Here is a 20,944-nt window from a genome sequence, read left to right as displayed (position 1 = left end):
TTACAGAGACACAGACACTAAAAAAAGGTCAGAGTGGAAATTCTAGAGTTGAAAGATACAATAACTGAAATTAAAAACCTAATGGGTAGACCTACCAGCAGGTCAGAGATGACAAGAGTCACTGAACTTAAAGGCAGATCAATAAAAATGATCAAATCTGAACATCAGAGAGAAAAATGACTAAAACAACAAAAAGAACCTCAAAGACCTGTGAGGCAAAAGGAAGCACCCCAGCTTTGTATGATCGGAGCCCCAGGCTGAAAGGAGAAAGAGAATGGTCCAGAAAAACAACTACGCAGAGGAACACTGGCCCAAAACTTCCGACATCAGATGAAGAGCATCAACACACAAATCTAACGAGTTTGCTAAATGCAAAGCAGGATGAGTGCTCATTCTGCCAAGACGGAGAGAAGAATCTTACTAGCAGTCGGATTAAAAAGGATGCTATAAATGCAGTACCGTATGAATGGCAGCTGACTTCTCCAGAAGACGACAGGACGAGATGTTAAAGAAATGCCAGAAAAATAAAAACAAACCAATCAACCCACAAGTCAATATCCAGTAAAACTGTTAGCCAAAGGTGAAGGCAAAATAAAGGCATTTTTGGATAAAAACAGAAAGCTCATCCTCAGCCAATCAAGCTAAAAAAAGTACTGAAGTTCTTCAGGCTGAAAGTATGATACCAGACAGAAACTCCAGTCCAAGAAAGAAAGGAAGAGTACCCAAATGGTCAAAGTGTGAGTATATTTTTTCTCCTTTCTTAATTTCTTCAATTGTTTGAATCAGAATTTATAATACTGTATCACCAGTTCCGCAATGGGAGTATGTGTCATCATGTGTACGAAAACAACAGCAGAGAGAAGAAGGGGCCAGTGGATGACGTTGTTGCAGGGGCTACGGCTCTTGAAAATCCTACCGAGGAATCAGAGTCGAGTACTACAGAAATACTCCACTAGTCCAAAAGAAGGCGGGAAAGAACAGAGGAACGAAAACAGAGGAGAGAAATAGGGGAAAAAAATGCCAACATGGCAGAATTAAGTCCAAATACAATCAGTAATTATGTTTAACATAAACAGAATAAAGACTCCAATTAAAAAAGCAAAAACTGTCCAACTGGATACAAAAGCAAGGCCCACGTCCACGGTAATGAAAGCAGAACACTGTCAACATAGAAGTGTGTGCAGATTACTATCAGAGGTAATCCCTTAATAAAAGGGTCAATACAGCACAAAGATATACACATAAAACCTTTACATGCTTAAAAGGGAAAAGATGGACTTTAAAACAGTGTTTCCTCTTTAATAAGCTAGAATAATATAAGCACACTGAATCGAAGTAAATAGAAGGAAGGAAACAATAAACAGTAGATATAAATGAAAAAGAAAATAATAATGAAATCAACAAAACCAAAAAAAGAAAGTATCAATAAAATTGATAAAGCCCTAGCAAGACTGATCGAGAAAGAAAAAGGGGGGAGAAAACACAAATTTCCAGCATCATAAATGAAACCGGAAAATACTACAGATCTTTCAGTATGAAGGGGATAAGGAAGTATCTTCTTAAAGACTTTATATATTTATTTGAGAGAGAGAGAGCGCTGAGCAGGGGTGGGGAGGGGATCCCCACTGTGCAGGGAGCCGATCAGGGTTCTATCCCAAGATCCCAGGATCATGACCTGAGCCAAAGGTAGACACTTAACTGACTGAGCCACCCAGCTCCCCAAAAGGGATAAGGAAATATTATAAGCAACATTATTAGTCCAATATATTTAACAACTTAGATGAAATTAATAAATTCCTTGGGGGCGCCTGGGTGACTCAGTCGGTTAAGTGTCTGCCTTTGGCTCAGATCCTGATACCAGGGTCCTGGGATCAAGCCCTGCATCAAGTTCATGCTCAGCAGTGAGCCTGCTTCTCCCTCTCCCTCTGCCTGCCTCTCTGACTGCTTATGCTCTCTCTATCTCTCTGTCAAATAAATAAATAAAATTTTTTTAAAGGGAATTAACAAATTCCTTAAAATGCACAACTTACCCAATGACACAGATGAAATAACAAATCTGAATATTGCCATACCTAAATTGGATTTGCTATCAAAAACCATCTCATAAAGAAAACCCTAGGACCACAGGTTTTACTGGTGAATTCTAACAAACACGTAAGGGAAAAAACAACACCAATTTTGAACAAAATCTTTCAGAAAATAGAAGAGCGGGGAATGTTTCCCAACTCGTTTTTTAAGGCCCAAATAACCCAGATTCTAAAATCTGACAAAAACGTAATAGGAAAACAAAATTGCCTACAATAGTCCTCTTGAATACAGATATGAAAATCAACAACAAAACGTAAGCAAATAACAGAGAAGGGAGCGCTCTTCACGGGAGAAGATCAACGTGACCAACCAACGGGCACCACACTCGCAGGTGGCCGTCTGAGGACAGCACCCGGGCTCCAAGGGACTTCCCTCCTCACGTCTGGGGCAAAAGAGGACACAGAAACTGGGTGGACACCACGTCTATCTCCTGAGCCACAAGTTAACGACGGCCAGAGGCAGAACACGCTGAAGTCTTGGGCCTCCCGCCGTGACACATGAGAACTCGTGTCTTCACCTTTCTTGTCAGAGACACAGAGCCTGAATCCAATCATGAGGAAACATAGGACAAACCCAAACTGGGAGACATTCTACCCAAGAACTGGCCTGTGCTCTTCCAACATGTTAACGTTACAAAATTCAAAGGCTCAGGATCTGTTCTAGAAACAAGGAGACAGAAGCGTTGTGACAGCTCCGTGCATCATGTGGCCGTGGCCCGGGGCCCGGACAGATGCCAACATCTGCGCATGAACTGTGGAGGCGATGCCAGCCCCGTATCGAAGTCCGATTTCTTGATTCTGATCAATGTGCTATGGGGTTTAAGAGAGTTTGTCCCTGTTTTCTAGGAAATACACACTGGAAAATGGGGGCCTAAAAGGGCAAAATGCCTCCAATTTCCCCTCAAGTGGCTCACAGAGAAATACATACACACAGATGTGTGTGCATCTGTGTGTGTGCACACACGTGTGTAAGGAGAGACCGTAAGAGACTATGGGAGCGCGTGAGGAGACGGTACACAAGACTTCAAGAGTTCGCTCCTGAACATCTCCTACAAGCTCGAAATTAAAACCAAATGAAAAATCACCCCCCAAATTTCTAAAGACTTCTCCCACCACCCCCTCCACAAAAGAAAAGAAGCCGGAAGGAGGCGGCGGAGAAGGACTCCCGGCTCTGTGTCTGCTCTGCCCGCTGCACCCACGGCCCCAGAAGGACAAGGTCCCGGGTCAGCAGCTCCCCACGACTCTGCTTGGACTCTGCACACGGCACACGAGAGGGAGAAGCACCCTGACTGGTGGGGGAGTGTGGGGGGCAAGGGGAGGGGACTCTAACCCCACAGCAAGGAAAGGCTTGCACCTTCCGAGCTTGGACGCCTCTCTCTGACCTGACTCGAGGCAGAGCCATATCCGGTGGCGACCACAATAAACGAGCTCGCAGCTCCCGTATCCAGGGAAACAGGCAACCAAAGAGCGCCCAGTGTCTCCAGCTGCCCCTCTCCGTCGGCCACACCCACATGACCTTATTACTACCCGCATAAAACAAACCCCGAATCATTAAAAGCCAGCCAGCACACCGAGTGACAAGAAATGACATCCCCGTGGCCCTGGGAACTACTTGCATGGAGCGACCGCCTTCCCTCAGTCGCCTGGACTGTAAGAATAGCCGACTGGACTACTCTTTCACAACACATACCCACGACGTTCTTTTTAAATAAATGCACAAATAAAAATGAGCTTAAAAATAGGAATGACGACAAAAAATGAGGAAGCCTTAATGTGAAAACGTGTTGAGAGAGAAAAATAGGCTTCTGACAATTAGTTATAATCTCGGAATGCTAATGGCCTTCCTGCAAGCAAGAGGAATTATAATTGGTCTCTGGTGGCCTGTTTACGCCGTCTAGATATAATTACAGGATGCAGCGCTTCCAGTTTTTACCGATTCATTCATTCAACAACTAACATTTATTTAGTACTGACTCTGGGCCTGGCACTGTGCTGGGTGCCGATGGCGGAGAGACACCTGTGTTTAGAAGCTCGCGCTTTGGAAGGAGAAATAAACAAGTCAAGTGCACAATTCGATTGCTAAATGACAGGAGACAGATAGGAAGCGAGCCTTCCGAACGCACAAAGGAGGGAGTCCCGGACGTTGTCTGCCATCTGCAGAAAGATTTCACAAACCGAAATGCGCATGTCTGTGAGGAAGCAGGATGTAAGACACCAGCCTGTAACTTACACGGCACGACTCTATTTAAAAATGCCCAGGCCACGTCTACTTGGCTACCTTTGATTTCCCTAATCAAGTATGAGCTCAGGGTGCTGGCACCAGATTCAGCTGACTGGAACCCCCAACAAGAATGCAAAGTGCGAGCACAGACACACATCCTGCCTAGGAAGGCATGCAGGCTCCTCTGAGCGAAAGGCAATTCCTTTGGAGCCGCACTGTTCCGGGCGGGCGCGTGTTTACGGACAGTCGGCAGGCTGCAGCAACATTCACACCACGTGGCTGGAAGAGAGCCCAAAACAAGCAGTAAGACTGGCTTCTCTCCTTCCCCATCACCCTCCTCGCCAGTACATGGAGGTGCCTGCAGTGTCTGGGGGTCACCCGCAGACCAGCTGGGAACCCTGCCCTTCTTGGGGAGCTCTCCAAACCACACATGTGGGCCGCTTCTCCTTGAGGACAGAAACCCACCCCCAACCATCCTGTCATTTCTAGCTAACGCGAACAGCACCCTCTGGGCTCCTCGACACTGGGTCCCTAAGGACACTGAGACCCGTCCACGACTCCCCCCACCTTGGCCTTGGGGCTCCAGGAAAGGAACACAGGACAGCTTCCAAATCTGACCAAAGCATGCAGGGGCCTGACAAGGCACCCCAAATCCTGCTTCTGACAGGGATCTGTAGGGAGAGAAGTGGCGCTCCTCCAGAAAAACCCTGAAACCTGGGCGTACCGCGGCCTGAGGAGGGTTCGAGATTCATCGTTCTTGGCAGCCACACTGGAAAGCTTACACATTTGAGTAATGATATCAGCCACTCACTTAATTTATGTGAACTAATTTGTTCTGTAGGTGATTTGTGGAGATAGCTTTATGAAGGCTTGCTATATTTTCCAAATATTTTCACCAGAAGAAGAAAAAGAACAGGCAGGAGGAGGAGGAGAGAAGGAATATTGCTGGCAAGAACGGAACGGCTGAAAACAAAACAAAACTCATGCAAAAATGTCTTGAGCATTATTTTTCACAGTATTATCGGTCTTGAGGGATAAGATACTTGGTTGACGGTTGTAACCTTGGAAACTTGCCTAACCAACGCTCCAACAAAGAAGAAGATCTAGATGGCAAAGTTCACTGCTCAACTGCCAAATATTCCAAATAAATGATATTATCCACGTTCATTTTGCAAAATAAATGTAATTTCTTATAGAGAAACTTGAAATTTATAAAAGAACCCTGGAGAATTTGAATTTTAATAATCAATTATTCTTCAGCCTGATTCATCTTAGAAACATATGGAATATGCAAAAACTTAAATTAGTTTAAAAAGCCAACCCTGTAACTCATAGTTGAGAAAAACTTTTACATAAATGAAGAATAATTATCAAAGGCTCTGATGCTATAATACAATTTTTCAGCTCCATGTGCTGTTTCCTCACTTTGAAAAAGAATTCCTTTCTCCAGCGTCATTCTTTTCCAACCAAGAAAACAATCCTCTCCTAGGTCTTACTGTACTCATAATGAAGGCCTATGATTTTTTTTAATCCTTGCGTATGATTTTCCTAAAAGGCTGGAATAATCCTGAGTCATTACTGCTTTAAGAGAAACAGAGGCGGCTATTCTGTGCAGCGCCGTCTGCATGGGTCAGTGGAGGGAAGCAGCCACAGAACACAAGACGGCCGAGGATGACATTCCGGGTGCCACAAAGGAGAAGGCCTGAGGACAAGTGGGGAGTCTGTGTCTGGGCTGACAGGAGAAAGCTCCCACGGGCTCATTAGCAGTTACTTTGTAAATGAGGGTTCTAGAAGCAAGTAGAAAGCCCTTGACTCTACAGTCACTTTATGATGGGCACAGAATCTTACAAACCCAAGGATACCACAAAATAACTGTTGAACGAAGAAGAAATTTAGTATCTGTACCAGTCCTTTAACTGGTATGAGCAGACGCTGCCACAGGGTACACCCTAAACAGCCGTGGACATTCCAGCCATGCTGGCACTCTTCAGAATGGACCCTCTTATCCACTCACAGACCTACAAAGCACCACCTTGTCCTAAACTACACACAGTCAGCCACGTCTACTGGACTTTCTTGAACAGCCCAAACACAAGCTAAACCCTCGCCCACACTAGACTGGGTTCCGTACTTTGGGAAAACAAGGTCTGTGATCCCAGTGGGTCCAAAGACTGATTTCCCTACAAATCTCTGCATCTTGCCTCACCTCAGCCTCAACCACTCTGATTTCGACAACTTTGCCGTCTTAAAACAACTGGTGATCTAAGGATAAGCACATCCAACACACGCTCAGATCCGAACTGTGAATGTTCTCGGACCAAGGCCACACTGCCGGCCGCCTTGTTTAGGGAAAGTGCCGGCCGACACCAAGCACCTGTGAGATCGCAAGTCACGCTCACCCCAAGCTACGGGACAGTCCACCGAGGTGCAGAGCTGTCACCCCACCCCCCGACAGACTTACGTTCGCAGCTTCTGCCTTATACTCGTCATCACCGTCCGGGGCAGAGAGCGCCAGCAGGACTGGACACACTTTGTTTTCAATATCGTGCTGGGAAATTAGATCTTGTTCCAGAAGAATCAAGAGCACTTCCTGACTTGATTTTCTAACCTAGAAGAGGAAAAGAAGGCAAAAGGTGAAACACCGAACGAGCTGAAGTGCTCTCCGGAGCCAGATGAGCTCCCCGAGGGCAGGGCCAAGCCGGGCCGCCTCCGGACACACGACACACGTGAACCGCACAGGGCGCCCGGCCCTCCCCTTGAACTTCCTCCCCCGAGGCCTCAGAGAACACGGCTCTCTCTGCCGGGCTGGCTCCTACCATCCCTCTCCTCTTGGGCCGAACTCCTCTTCCCCGGGTCCCCTTTCAGGTCGTGTCCCCACCTGTCCTCCAACAGTGCCCCCACTTTGCCTCACGGCCCAAACCCCGGATTTCCGCACAGATGCCCGCACACACGACCACAGAAGGCCGCGGGGCAGGGCCCAGACACGAGGCCCAGTGAGGCCCAGACACGAGGCCCAGTGAGGCCCAGTGAGGCCCAGACACGAGGCCCAGTGAGGCCCAGACACGAGGTCCGGTGAGGCGAGCCTCAGAAGCCTCCTCCGTCCAGAGAGGAGGGGCGAGCAAGCACCAGTACTCAGAGGGACACCAAGAAGCTGGACAGAGAACCCATCTGGGAGGGAGAACACAGGAAACAGCCACCCACAGAGCAAGGGGTGGGAGATGACACTGAGGCCGGCAAGAGCCCCGGGGCCCAGGCAGAGCACGCAGAGTGGCAGGTGAGCAGACGGCAGTTCCAGAAGCAGCCTCAGAGGCGCTCGGACAGGGAAGCTTCCAAATAAGCGACAAGACGAAAACGGCACTTTAGAAAGCTCATGGCGGTAGTGGTGCTCCCAGTCAACTAGAGGCAACGAAAGGCAGGTCAGCCAGGTAGCCGCCACGACAGCCTCGGCAGGAGGGGCAGGCAGGGAGAAGTGATGCCCTAGCGGCATCACCAGGCTGGGGTCACAGGATGCGATGCAGTGTCCAACCAAAGTCCCCAATAACTAGGAGATGTCAGACACTTACTGAGCTTTCCGGCACATGCAGGAGCAAAGAACATGCGAGAAGCAGAGTCTAAGAGGGCCAGATTCATCGGCCGCCTTGCCATGTGACCCAATCCCAGGTGGCAGCTGAGGACACCAGTGGGCGGCAGCACAGTGAGGGCAAAGCTGTAAGGGGGGGGCCGGTCCTCAGCAGAGGACGTGGAGCAGAATGGCAAAGGCAGTCAGAAGCCTGCTGAGGACGGCAGGGTGAAGGGCAGACCCCACACGTTCTGTGTACCTCCAATCTTCGGAATCTCTGAATGTGACTTCTATGGCAAAAGGGTCTCTGTGAAGTGACTGGGGTCATGCTAAGGACCTGGAGCTCATCCACGGGATTACCAGGGTGACCCTAAGGACAATCTTCTAAGTGTCCTTCTACGAGAAAGGCAAGGGGAGAAGACAGAAGAGGAAGAGGCCACAGGAGAACAGAGGCAGAGGCTGGGGCACCGCAGCTGGAAGCCAAGCGGGCCCACACCTCCAGAAGCTGGCAGGGGCGAGGAACAGATTCTCCCCTGAAGCCTCCAGAATGAGTGTGACCCAGATGAGACCTTGATCTTGGACTTCCAGCCTCCACATCCGGGAGAGAATAAATGTCTCCTGTTCGAATCCCCCAGCTTGTGGTGCTTGGTTTTGGCTGTCCCTGGGAACTGCTGCAGCAAGCCATGAAAGGGGAGAGGACGATGGGCCCAAAGATACGAGATGAGCTCTGGAGACCTGGGACAAGTCAGGGGACATTGCCTCAGGTGACCCAGGGGAGGCTGAAGGGCCAGCTGGGGTGGGGCAGGGCTAGGGCCTCCGGGGCTTACTCTAGGGCATGGGGGAGCCTCAAGGGTTGGAAAGCAGAGGCGTGACAAAAGCACACACAGCTTTTGTGAGGGTGACAGTTTAGAAGCCTCAAGTGGCTCTGAAAGCTGCGAGAGCAGGTGAGGGGCTCCTGGGCAGAGAGGCTCTGGCCAAGGCAAAGGTTCCGGGGGTGGGGCCCATTAAGGAGAGGGAAGGCTTGAGAGATGCTGCCAGAGAGAACTGAGCTCATCACTAGAGACGGTCCTGGAAAACCCAACATGACCCTGGGCTCTCTGCCTTAGGCTACCAATCACCAAACGCAAGAAAAGGAGAAGGAAGACTGAAGGCCTGGGGTGGGCGTCTAAGTTGGGGGCCCGACACGATGCCACGGGAGGCCTCCGGAGAGCGGCCAGTGAGCGGGGCCGACTCATGAGCTCCAGGGTCTGGGGACAGCCTTGGGCATGTGGCTCTGCTCAGGCCTCCAGGAGCAGATGAGAAAACCAAAGGAATCCTGGCACTTAAAAAAAAAAAAAAAAAAGGTTGGGACGGGGTGGGGGTGTGGGGACCAGACCACATCCTGAAGGGCAGGCAAGGACCTGGGCCTGGGCTGGAGCCTGGGGAAGAACACACCAGCAGTAAGGGAAGGGGGGGGGGGACACTTGGGTTGTCCACAGGAGACCCTGCCGTGTTTCCAGGATGCACCCCATCTGCGTCCTGCAGTCACTAGTGGGGGCTCCAGGGCCAGCGGCGGAGGGCTGAGGCTAGGCTTCGTGTCTATAGACGAGCAAGGTGACAGTTCCACCTGCCAGGGCAGCTGTGGAGTGACACAAACTACAGACATAAAAGGCTCAGAACAGTGTGTGGGGTAGGGGTCCCTGGGGGGCCCAGTCAGTGAAGCATCTGCCTTCAGCTCAGGTCATGACTCCTGTGTCCCGGGATCGAGCCCCAAGTCCAGGCTCCCTGCTCAGTGGGGCTCCTGCTCCTCCCTCCCCGTTCTCAAGCTCTTGCACAAACAAATATAACCTTAAAAAAAAAAGAACAGTGTGTGGGGTCCCGTCTCCCCCAGATGAATCCTGATTTACCATGACTAAAATCATAGGACTAATTACCAAGAAAGCGACGTAAGAGGTAAGACGATCCCAACGCACACGGACCTGATGCTGAGTTCCAGGAGGAACAGAGAACACATCCCCGGCACCTGTGCATCCCATCGGTGGGAGAGAAACACTAACTGTCCAGGATGCAGCCAAGAAAGGTTTCTTCAAAGACCCAAAAGTCGTTAATGGTGACAAATAGTGCAAAAAAAAAAAATCAAGTAAAGGCAAAAAAAGAAGTCACTGTATAGACAAATAAATGGTGGAAAGCGTATAAATGCAATACCATCACACAGTTAAAATGAATGACCATGAGCTCTCGGGATCGATGTAGATAGATCTTAAAAAGAGAGGGATAAAAGCACGCGGCAGAATGGAAAGTCCAGTCTGACACCATTTATATAAGGTTTTAAAGCACCTAAAACGAGACACTCTTATTCAGGGTCACTTACGCAAGTGGTGGGACTATAAAACTCTGGATGGGAAGGACACCCGGGGGCTCAGGGTAGCAGTCTCCTACAGAAGGGGAGAGAGGGAGAAGAACCGCGTGGCGAGGGCATGGCACAGTCTTAACCGGATCTGCAGCCCATTCAGAAAAAATTGAATTGGTGTATTACAAAAGTTTAACATTTCTTGAGTGAGTGTAGTAGGTATATGGGTGTTCATTTCACAGTCCTCCAGTGTGATGAAAACATTTCATGGTGTTTTAAAAATCAAAAGTATCTCTGAAGAAAAAAAAAACAAAAAACCACCAGATCTCACAGTGAGAAGAGTAGAGCCCACGGCGGGACACCTCTCGGTGGCTACAGGGGGCCACTGGCTGCTGTGCGGTGAGCCGCCGCCTGGCCGGGATCCTATACCGGGAGCCCATGCCCACCAGAAGCTGCAGAGCGACCTTCCTCAAGAAGCCTGACAGCAGGGACGGGAGCAGCGGGGCACTCGGGGTGGAGGCCCGGGCACAGAGGGTTGAGGGAGATGGAGGCATGATGAAAATCGAAAGAGAAAAGCCAATGAGAGGGACTAGGAAAAATAAGCCAGCCTTGAGATAAGAGGATAGGAAAGAAGACGGAAAGGAAGGCGTCGCCCTGAAGAGGGGCTGGGACCCCCGTGTCCTGTGAGACAGAAGGCAAGTAGCTCAGGACATCTGCAGAAACGTGGTCTCACTGGCAAATGGGACAGATGACGGCTGCCTCGGTTCCACAGTGCGCTCCTAGAACACGAGCAGGTACTGGGCCTCGGGCTCGGTCACAGAGATCATCAAGTAAGACACAGCTCCCAGGGTCAGTGCTCAGAGTCTAACACGGGAAAGTACTAGTCATGACATCCAGAAGAGCCTAGGTGGTCCCAACACATTCACCAGATGAGCCCGGGGAAACCGGGGCAGCCTGCCAGGCTCCTGCGTAGCTCATGGTGCCCCAACACACACACCTGCACCTCGGCCCCGCGTCTCTCAAACAAAGGGGAGCGAACGTGCATGCCCACACTTCACAGGGCACTTAAGGAGAGTAAACAAGAAAATCCTCGCTAATCCTGGAGCCAGGTAGGTCACACCCTGCGAGCTCCGGCAGCCCAAGCTGTTAGCAGTACCAGCAACCATGGTCATGTTGTCACTATGGTGCCCGATGCTGTGGTTTCTTACCCACCGTGAGTCCCTGTGAGGCGCACCGGCCCTGAAGAGCACTGATGACTGGCACGGGGAGGCCAGCGCCGCAGCTGCTTGGCCGACCTGACAGAACCACTCCCACAGGCAAAAGAATCTGAGCCTTGGCCGAATGCGGCATCCGACCTCCTCGGGGACCCTGGGCACCCCCACAAGGAGGAGGTCTGGAAGGGCTGGCCTCAGTTAAAGGGAGGAGAGATGGGCAGGAGGAGAGGAGAGGCATCTGGAAGGAGCAAGACCGCCAACATGGGCAGAAGGCACAGATGTGGTGGCCTCACAGCAGGACCGGGACAGGCGGCCCACAAAGGAGTCAGCTATGTCTGAAGGCATTAGAGTCTGAAGGAAGATCCGGCTCTGCCATATTTCTGTGTTTAAAGGTGACAGGAATGGAGAAGAGTTCTGTTTATTATGGAAACAAAGGACACCTGGCAAGGTCCAGCTGGGCGTTGGGGACAGGAGAAGGGAGGATACTGATGGCCCCTGGCTGGGCTCCAGGGAACCGAAGGGAGTATGCGGCGGATGCACTTGTTGAGAGAGCGGATGAAGACAGAAGGCCTCTATTTTCTCACTGAAGCAAAAGGCAAGGTCACCGGTTTGGTGCACGACAGGCCAAGATGGAGAGGCTTGATGACAGTGGCAAAGGTCTGAAAGAGCTGCCTTGGATAATGTAAGACCAGCTGAGGAGGGACGGATGGAAGGGTCGGCAGGCAACCCTGCGAGTCCGGCTGCAATCAGAATCCGTAAATCTGCGGTGGCAGCAGCCCCCAAGCCCCCCTCCCCACCAACCTGGCCTCCGGGATGTGGGAGTCTGTGGGCTGTGATTGGGCTGGCAGGTGGAGGCAGAGTGGCGGAGGCACCGTCAAAAGGACAAAAATCAGGGGTGCGGATGGGGAGGCTGCCAGAAAGGGAAGGCTGAGTGTGGGGGCAGCCAAAGCGGAAAAGGAAATGAAGGGTAGGTGGGAGCCACGGGCCCCTGGGGCCAGAAGGCTCAGGGTGGTGGCAGAGCAAGGAGAGACAGGAGAGAGCCCAGGGCCCAAGTCACAGTTCCAGCCTCTCCCCTTCTGGAACCAAATAAATGGCAATGATATATGTAAAAGGTCAAGGAAATGTCAAGTTCTTTGACCCAGTGCAATCTCATCTTCAAGAACATATCCAAAGGAAAAAGAACAGCCAGTGGAAGAACATAACCGCACCCGTTACAATGCTCAGTGCATCCACTGCCCCGAAAGGCTGAACGGAAGTGGAGCATTCAACACAAGTAAAAATACGAACATTATGAAGATGTACAATGTCTACTGCACGCCAGTGAGCTTTCTGGGGCAGGAAATCTGTCCTACTCATGTCTTTATCCCCGGCACAAAGCACCACACTTGGTTGGTAACAGGCATTCAGAAGCCGAAGAGTAAATGAATGAATGGGAGAAACTGCATCCCATTATGATTAGACGCACGCAGGACAAAACGGAAGCACCTGAGGAAGAAAATGCAAAAATAATCTAAATACTGGCATTAGGAGAGCAGAAACAGAAGGACTTTCCTCCTCATCTGAGCGCTACATTCAATCATGTCACGGGGTAACACTTAACAGCATTTGCTCTTTAAAAACGCTCAATTGAGAGAGAGAAGCTGCAACTGCCAACTTCTCAGAAACAATAATGAAAACTTGGCATATCATTAAAAATTATAAATATAGGGGCAACCGGGTAGCTCAGTCAAACATTCAAATCTTGATTTCAGCTCCAGTCATGAACTCAGGGTCGTGAAATTGGGCCCCACGTCCCACTCCGTGCTGGCTGTGGAGCCTGCTTGGGATCTCTCGCTCTCCCTCTCCCTTTTCTCCTCCCCCTGCATCGTGCTCTCTCCCATTCTCTCTCTCTCTCTCTCTCTCTAAAAAGAAAAAAAAATTATAAATACAAGGTTTGCCTTTGTGCAAATCCATTCCCGCAGTAACTCACACAAATGGAAAGGCTGCAAAGGCTACTTGTGGCAACGATTTTAAAGTGACAGAAGAGTAGAAATAACCAAATGTGTATGAGCGAGCTTCGCTACCTCTCCCCGGCGAGTACCCTGCTGCTGGGGAAAGGGATGAGGAAGCTTTGCCGTGCCTGCTTCGGACTGATCCGCAGAACACCCCGGACAGCGGGGAAAGCGAGAGACGGCAGCATGAGCAGCGCGCCGCTTGAACCTGAGAAGGTGACGGGGTGCGGGACACAAGGACATGTGCGTACGCTTCAAGTTATCCGGGCATGTTTTTTAAAGGGAAGAAGAATCCCAAACCCGGAAAAAATGGCGATCTATAGGGGAGGGAGGGAACAGACAGGGGAGGAAGGGATGGAAGTCAGATTTTTCTTTTCTTTTCTTTTTTAAAAGATTGCATCTATTTATTTTAGGGGAGGGAGAGGGAGAGAGAAAGAGTCTCAAGCACACTCTGCACAGAGCACGCAGGGCCCACCACGGGGCTCAGTCTCACAGTCCTGAGACCCTGACCTGAGCTGAAACCAAGAGCCAGACACTTAACCCGCTGAACCCCCCGGGCTCCCTGGAAGTCAGATTTTTCTGAGTGTACGTTAACAGTTTTGACTTGGAATTATGTGAAAACATTTTAAATAATTATAAGTCTAAATTAAATCAAAATGTAAAAGCTAAAGCAATTCCTAAAAATAAAAAATAAATGAGTCTCACTGTGGATCAAGTTGGCAGCTTAGGCACAAAGAGAAGGGTTAATACAAGTGACTTTGATACACAATCTCATTAATATTAATGTTAATGACTGTGCATCTCTAGTGGGAGACAGCCCAAAAACAGAAAGAACGTTAAAGAAATCCCAAACTATATTCAGTTATCCTGCTGTACTCTTAGTAATCATATTGTCAGCAATCATACTGGTACTTTCATTTTGGACACACACACAGAGACACATTAATGCCCTTATGAAGCAAGATTTATACTATGTAAAAACAAAAAGTTATGAATATAAAATCAAATTAAGTAAAAGCTCTACAATCCTCCATGTGATTTTGGAAATACCAATACAAACTCTTGGCGAGGAATTCGGTACTCAACAGATAAGGCTGACACAACCCAAACACAACCCAGCCCCTCACACAGCTTTTATGCTTCCTGATCTGATGCAGCAAGAAAACACAACAGCACCAAAAAAGGATTCTCACTATACTACACAAAACTCTGAACTTGACCACGCCTCTAGACTTAACTAGCAGTTCAGAGGAAGTACTGGGAACAGAGGAACATTTCAAACCACACTACAGGGATGTGATCGGCCAGATCCCAAATGCGGGGCCTCCTACAGAGTAATGACCTAGTTTCCTAGAGCAAGGGAGTAAACGGAGGGATCAACAATTATAAACTACGAGAGATTTAAAAGGTACATCAACCAAATCCAGTATGCGGACCTCATGTGCACTCTGATTTAAAGAGACTGCTGTAAAGAACCAGATTTCTGAGAAATCTGGAAAAATTTCAACAATGACTCAAGATTAAATGATACTAAGGATCTATTGATAATTTTTATCCATGGGCTACTGGGATTGCTATTATGTATTTTAAAAAGTGTCTGTACTTCTCTGAGAAAAATACTAAAGCATTTACAGCTACAAAGACATGGTATCTGGGAAATGCTTTTATCTGGGTTGGATGAGCTCAAGATAAATGAAAACAAACTGGTCGAATGTTAATGACTGTCGACTCCGGGTGTATTCATTCAGACATGGACACTCATTCTAACAGTCTCTCTACTGCCCTGTGTTTGAAAATTTCCATAAGAAAAGGTTAAAAAAAATAAGAAAGAAATCTCTCATGCTACTAAGAGTGAATGCTGTCTGTCTGCCTGCGTAACTGAGGAACCCGGCACAAACAGATCTTTTGTTCTCGAATCGCTTAACTCTGAGAAGCTGTTCTCGGAATTATGGATCTCAGCTAAAATAAGACTAAAAGGAATTTGCTGCACCGATCTTCAGGTCCCAGTTTTTCACACCTGGTTGTTGGGATCCGTGAGGTACCTCACTACAATCGGGGTGAGATACTCAGAGAGCACCACTGGAAAATCTGATCTGCTTTCTTGTAAAAAAACAGCAATAGGAGGAATCTGCTCCATCAGCTCGGTCCGCACCGTGGGCTCTGCAGCAATAAAAAATCGGAAAAGAATTATATGAGAATAAGCCAAGCACCTTACAGAGTATAGAGGGATAGTTTCTAGCTTTTCTTACTAAAATACTTCATCAAGGAAATTAGACAAATGCAGTTTAAAAATCATTTCCCATTTAGAGTATTTATGCTACAGACAGGCTTAAAAAGCTAATAAGCTATCTGGCAATATAAAAACATAAAAGGAAGAGAGAATGACAACTCTATTATAACAAGCCATATATAAATCGAGGAGGGAGCAAGAAGTCTGCGTGCTGGGCCAGCGTCCAAAAGCCATTACAACTAATGGCATATATGCCAGACCTATGGGTTGTGCTTATTTAAATTCCAGCCAGAATGTATACATTATAAATAATTCTTTCATAAATGCACTCCCCCACAATCCACGCATCCCAATTATTTCTAAGGCAAAGCATTAAACAAAAGAGTGGCTCTAGCTCCAATACACCACATTAAATTTAACACAAATATATAATTGCTTCAGCACTGTAAATGGTGACTCATTTACAAAGAGAATCCATTTAAGGACTCAAAACATCCACTCGGGCCTTCTAAAAGCATTGTGTCATATTCATATGAATATTTTAAATGAATACGGGAGCTATGCGGAAGGCTTATTTTTCTATTTTCAGTTAAAATGATCAAATTCTAAAGCAAGCATAAGATTCCCAAAACTTTCTGAAGCTGTTCACCAATCATTACAAATCGGGGGGGGGGGGGGGGGGGGGGGGGCGGGGGCGGGTGTGTGAGGGTGGCAGGCAGCTGTCTGTACAAGCGGCCCCCAAAACGCTCAACTCCCCCCTCTTCCCCCCTGTGTGTGGGGGAGGGGAGCAGGGGAAAGACATCTTCCTGTCTCCCGCACAGCGGTGCGCTTCTCTCCCAGGACAGCAATCATGGAGAGGTAGAAAGAAAAAGAAAAATCAAGATTAGCCTACAAAGATCATAGGTGAGGAAACTAATGACTGGGCTTGTTCTAATCCAAAAGACTTCTTTTGATTTGGTATTTCTTAGCAACCAACAGGCTGGCAAAACTCATGAACTACAAAGACCTTAACTGCCGGCATAGATAGCATTCATGGCCATTAGTCATTCTAATTTTCTAAAACTAAGGATAATTTGATCCCAAATAAGACACCCATTCTTCATGACAAAAGCCATTCGTGCTTAGACACTGCTTAAAAAGTATTGATGAACCCCCCCAGGTCTTCTTTTTAACTCACTATCATTGGTTATACATAATTTCTTGGAAATACACAAGTAAAAAATAAAAGTATACAACCCTCGTACAAACCTGCGTCTTCTGCCAATCGGACCACGATCTCCATTACTGTTAAGAAGTCCTCCTCATTGTTACTGAAGTCCCGGAGGACATCGAGCAGCCCTCTGGCAACAATCTGACTGTGAAGACAGGACATGATCCACAGTCACATCGGCAACATGGACCGCCACTGTGCTAATTACAAGCATCATGTCAAGAGCAGGTAATGAAATCAGGGAACAAAGGAAAGTCAGCAACTTCTGTCCAGGGGAGGAGAGGCCATCAGGGAACATCCAGAGATGGTCGGGACAACGTCAGTCACCATCCTACAGGAACCAGACTCATACCCTCCAGCCTGATGGTCACTGGAGGTTGAAACTGTCCACTTGGAACTAGAGAAAACCCTTTTTCTCCATTTCTGATTGATTCTTCAGGCCCAGATAGACTCAGAACAGAGGCCCCATGACAGTGGCAGGGGATCAAGTGACCAAAACTGCAAAAGGAAAAGGTCCAAAGAGGCATCCTGATGGCTACCTCAATCTCGAATGGCCTCTACCCACTAGATGTCAGAAAATTCCCCTGGTTGCCCCTCACCCCATAACAGGACAACTAAAAATGTCTCTAGACATTGCCACAGGTCCACTGGGAGCAAAATCAACCCTGGTTGGGAACCATCTCATTAGAAGATTAAAGGTGCAAAGGGAAACCTCTGTATTAGCTTTGCAACTCTTTATCAATCTAAAATTGCTTCAAAATAAACTTTAAAGACAAAAGAAAACCAAAGATCAAAAGAATAAATAAGAAGTCAAGAAGAGGTACTACTATACCCACTAGAAGAACTGAAATTATGGGGCACCTGGCTGGCTCAGTAGGTGGAGCATCTGACTTTTGATCTCAGAGTCATGAGTTAGAGCCCCACGTTGGGCATGGAGCCTAATTAAAATAAAATCTTAAAAAAGAAAAAATAACTAAAATGGTAATAATAATACCTATGCTAGCAAAGATCAGACAATAGGAACCCACAGACATTGTTGGCAGGAATGCAAAATAGCACCATAATTTAGAAAACAGCTGGTAGTTTCTCAGGAAGCTAAGTATACATTTATCATTCAACCGAGCAATTCCCTCTTAGGTATCTACCCAAGTGGAATGAAACTTTTGTCCACACACAGACTGGTACACAAATGTTCATATTAGCATGATGCACAACAGCCACGAAATGGAAAAGGACTCCATGTACCTCGACTGGGGAGCACAGACACAGGTCTCCAACTACACAGAAAATGGAATATGACTCAGCACTAAAAGGGAACCCTACGGGTAACAACGGGGATGCACTTTCAAATGTATTTTACTAAGAAAAAGAAGCCACAGAGAAAAGACAACATACCAGAGGATTCCATTTATATGAAATTCTAGAAGATGCAAAACATTAGCCTCCAGAAACAAATCGATGGTTGCCTGGTCCACAGTGAGGAGGGAGCAAGGGGCTGCTGGCAAGTTCACATGTGACTGCGGCTGAGGGCCTCATGGCTGTTTACATCTACCGAAACTCATCTCACTGGATGCTTTAGATGGATGAATTTCACCGCATGAAAAATATGCCTCAGTAAAGCTGTTTTAAACAAAGACATTAATGAGGGGGAAAATCAGAGCGATCAGCAGTGGCTTAGAGTGGTGGCCTGGAGGCCTCAGGGCACAATGGTGGGTGGGGGGGCGGGCAGCACTCCTGAAAGGCTTCTGGGAACAAATGGAGAGGAGGCCCTGCCTGCCTCCGTCTGCTCCTCTGAGCCTCTGACAACCCAGGGACATGACGAATCATTTCTGGCTATGCATCAGAATCGACTGAAGTAAAAAACCCACCTTGATTTGCAGGAAGACTAGAAATGTGGAATTCAGAAAGGTAGTCTTTTCGGCCCAGCACACCACAGGAAGAAATCCATCAACCCAAGCCTGTCCACAGAGAGACTTATACCACCCCTGGGATGAAAGGTCGAGATGTGGCAGCCAGGACGTTTGGGAAAGACGGAAACAGACACTATAAAGTCCCTGATTACATTTCACTGGACCACATTCAGGTCGGCCTCCCCTGGGAAATCAAGCAACTAAGATCCCCAATCTGCTGGTAGGGCCAGAGAATGGATAGACAGATCTGCATCCAGCCTCAAGTGGTCACCAGGGACCTGCCCTCTTAAAGGAAAGTGGGGAGAGGGCTAAGAGAGGGCCCTGAAGCAGGGAGGGACGAATCCCCCGCAGTGAATACAGAATGGGAGAGAGCTGAACACACAAACAAATCGCTGCTTTGGCACCCACACTCTGGAACACCTGGCTGCTTCCTGAAATGTCCTGGAGAGGCCACAGTGGATAAGCAGAGTCCAGAAGCATCAGCTTCAGTACTTCTCATTGTGGGCTATGCTAATGAGAAGAACGAAGAGGAGCGGCTGCGCGTGCCTGAGAAAAGCATTAGAAAGGCCACGAGATCACGTGCGGGAAGCTCATAGCATGGTCCCTGGCCCCCGGTAAGCCCCGTGGCCTGTCAGCCATCAGCACTACAATATAAGCCAGGATCCGCAATCAAAACGTCTACCCAACAGGGGGGCTTCAATAAATTACATCCGTGTAACTGTTCTACAGAGAAGCACCTGTAGATATGCTCTTAGAAAGATGCTCCTGAAAATTCATGTAAATGAATGAATTCATGTAAATTCATGTAAATGAAAAAACATGGTGAAGAATTTTCTATGCAGTATGAGCCCATTTCTTAACGCAAATTATACTGATGCATATATGTGCAATACATGGGGTCATATATACATACACTCATGCAGGGAAAAGTCTGGAAGCACGTATTACCCTAGACTATAGGGCAGGAAGAAAGCAAACTCTCACTAGTTAAATTCTGAAATTGCTAAATGTTTCAAGTATGGGTTATTTTGTGAACTTTTTCAAGTATAAAGAGGATGGCTCAATTTTACATGGCAACGTTCCCTGGAAATCTTCCCACCGAAGTTCCCCCTCGTGTCTTTGTCTCTCCCTTCCTTCCCACTCGCGCAGTCATTATCATGAGTTCAGCCCAATTAAGTAGCCCTAGACTCAGGGCGAGAGATGAGCAAGTTCCAGAGCCTGCCCTGAAGAGCACAGTTTAGAGCGTGACGTAGGCAAGAAAATTGAAGATGACGAACAGTGACAAGAGACTTAAGAGAGAGAAAATGTGGGGAAGTGAGGTGTGAGGATGAGCAGGAAGCGGCAGAAGGACGAGGCGGGGGAGGACATCGGACCTAGACGCGGGAACGAGCAGACAAGTGCTTTAAGACAAGTGTGATTAATATGCTGAAGGTCTCTTGGAAGAGGCGGTCAAGCCCGGGCAGTTAAGGAATAGCGGAACGCTCTGTACTTCTGCTCCATTTTTCTTGAAACCCAAAATCGCTCTCAAAATTAAAGTTTATTAATTAAATTTTTAAAAATGAAAGTGAAATAAAGATCGTTTCAGACAAAAGTGTGAAAACTCACAGAGAGCGGTCTTTGCTATCAAGAACTGTTAAAGAAGTCCTCGCAGGAAAAGGATGCTGGGTGAAAACGGACATTTTGCAAAAAGAAATAAAAAGCACGAAAATGGTATAAATGATGGTAAATATAAAAAACATTTCTGTCATTTTAATCGCTTTAAAAGACAGCTGCGTATCTTCAGGAGATAAAGTAACAAGGTACCGTGGGATGTATAATGTTCGTGGAAGTAAAACACAGAAATACAACAGCACAGAAGATAGGGAAGAGGCCACAGAAGTCCACGGAAGCGTCTGCACTCCTGGCACGTTCTCACACTGTACCCTGCGCTGTACGCACAGTGGCATCTTCTCATTTGAATATATGTTGTAATAAATTAGAGAAGCATATTGTAATCCCTAGAACAATAACAATTTTTTAAAGGGGACATAACTAATAAGCCATGGTGAAGATACACCGAATCCTAAAAAAGAAAAACAAAGTCCATGGGACAAAAAAAGTGATTCCTTTCTTTCAAATAATGAAATAATGAGTAATATGAATAACAATGAAATAATAATGAAACAATGAATAATATGAGTAACCATGAAATAA

At 47.6% G+C, this 20,944-nt stretch overlaps 1 protein-coding gene across 6 annotated transcripts in view; it reads right to left on the bottom strand.

Annotated features, from left to right (window-relative positions):
• LOC116594747 (serine/threonine-protein phosphatase 4 regulatory subunit 1-like) overlaps positions 1-20,944 on the bottom strand; it is an 80,754-nt gene that overhangs the window by 23,715 nt on the left and 36,095 nt on the right. For 5 of the 6 annotated variants that reach the window (XR_004287394.1, XR_004287395.1, XM_032350223.1 and 2 more), the window contains exons 4-6: positions 16,880-16,986; positions 15,419-15,561; positions 6,770-6,916 (exon numbers count right to left, since the gene is read on the bottom strand). Coding sequence is in view for 4 of the 6 variants with exons in the window: in XM_032350223.1 (XP_032206114.1) it covers positions 6,770-6,916; positions 15,419-15,561; positions 16,880-16,986 (397 nt within the window). In the remaining 2 variants the exon portion in view is untranslated. Of the gene's footprint in view, positions 1-6,769; positions 6,917-8,126; positions 13,773-15,418; positions 15,562-16,879; positions 16,987-20,944 lie in introns of those variants that run through there. The other variant, XM_032350224.1, reaches the window with a different exon arrangement.

Source organism: Mustela erminea, chromosome 7 (assembly GCF_009829155.1).
Source record: "Mustela erminea isolate mMusErm1 chromosome 7, mMusErm1.Pri, whole genome shotgun sequence".
Classification (NCBI taxonomy): Eukaryota; Metazoa; Chordata; class Mammalia; order Carnivora; family Mustelidae; genus Mustela; species Mustela erminea.
Note: the sequence above shows the minus strand (reverse complement) of the source record. Positions and strands in the feature narration are given on the sequence as shown.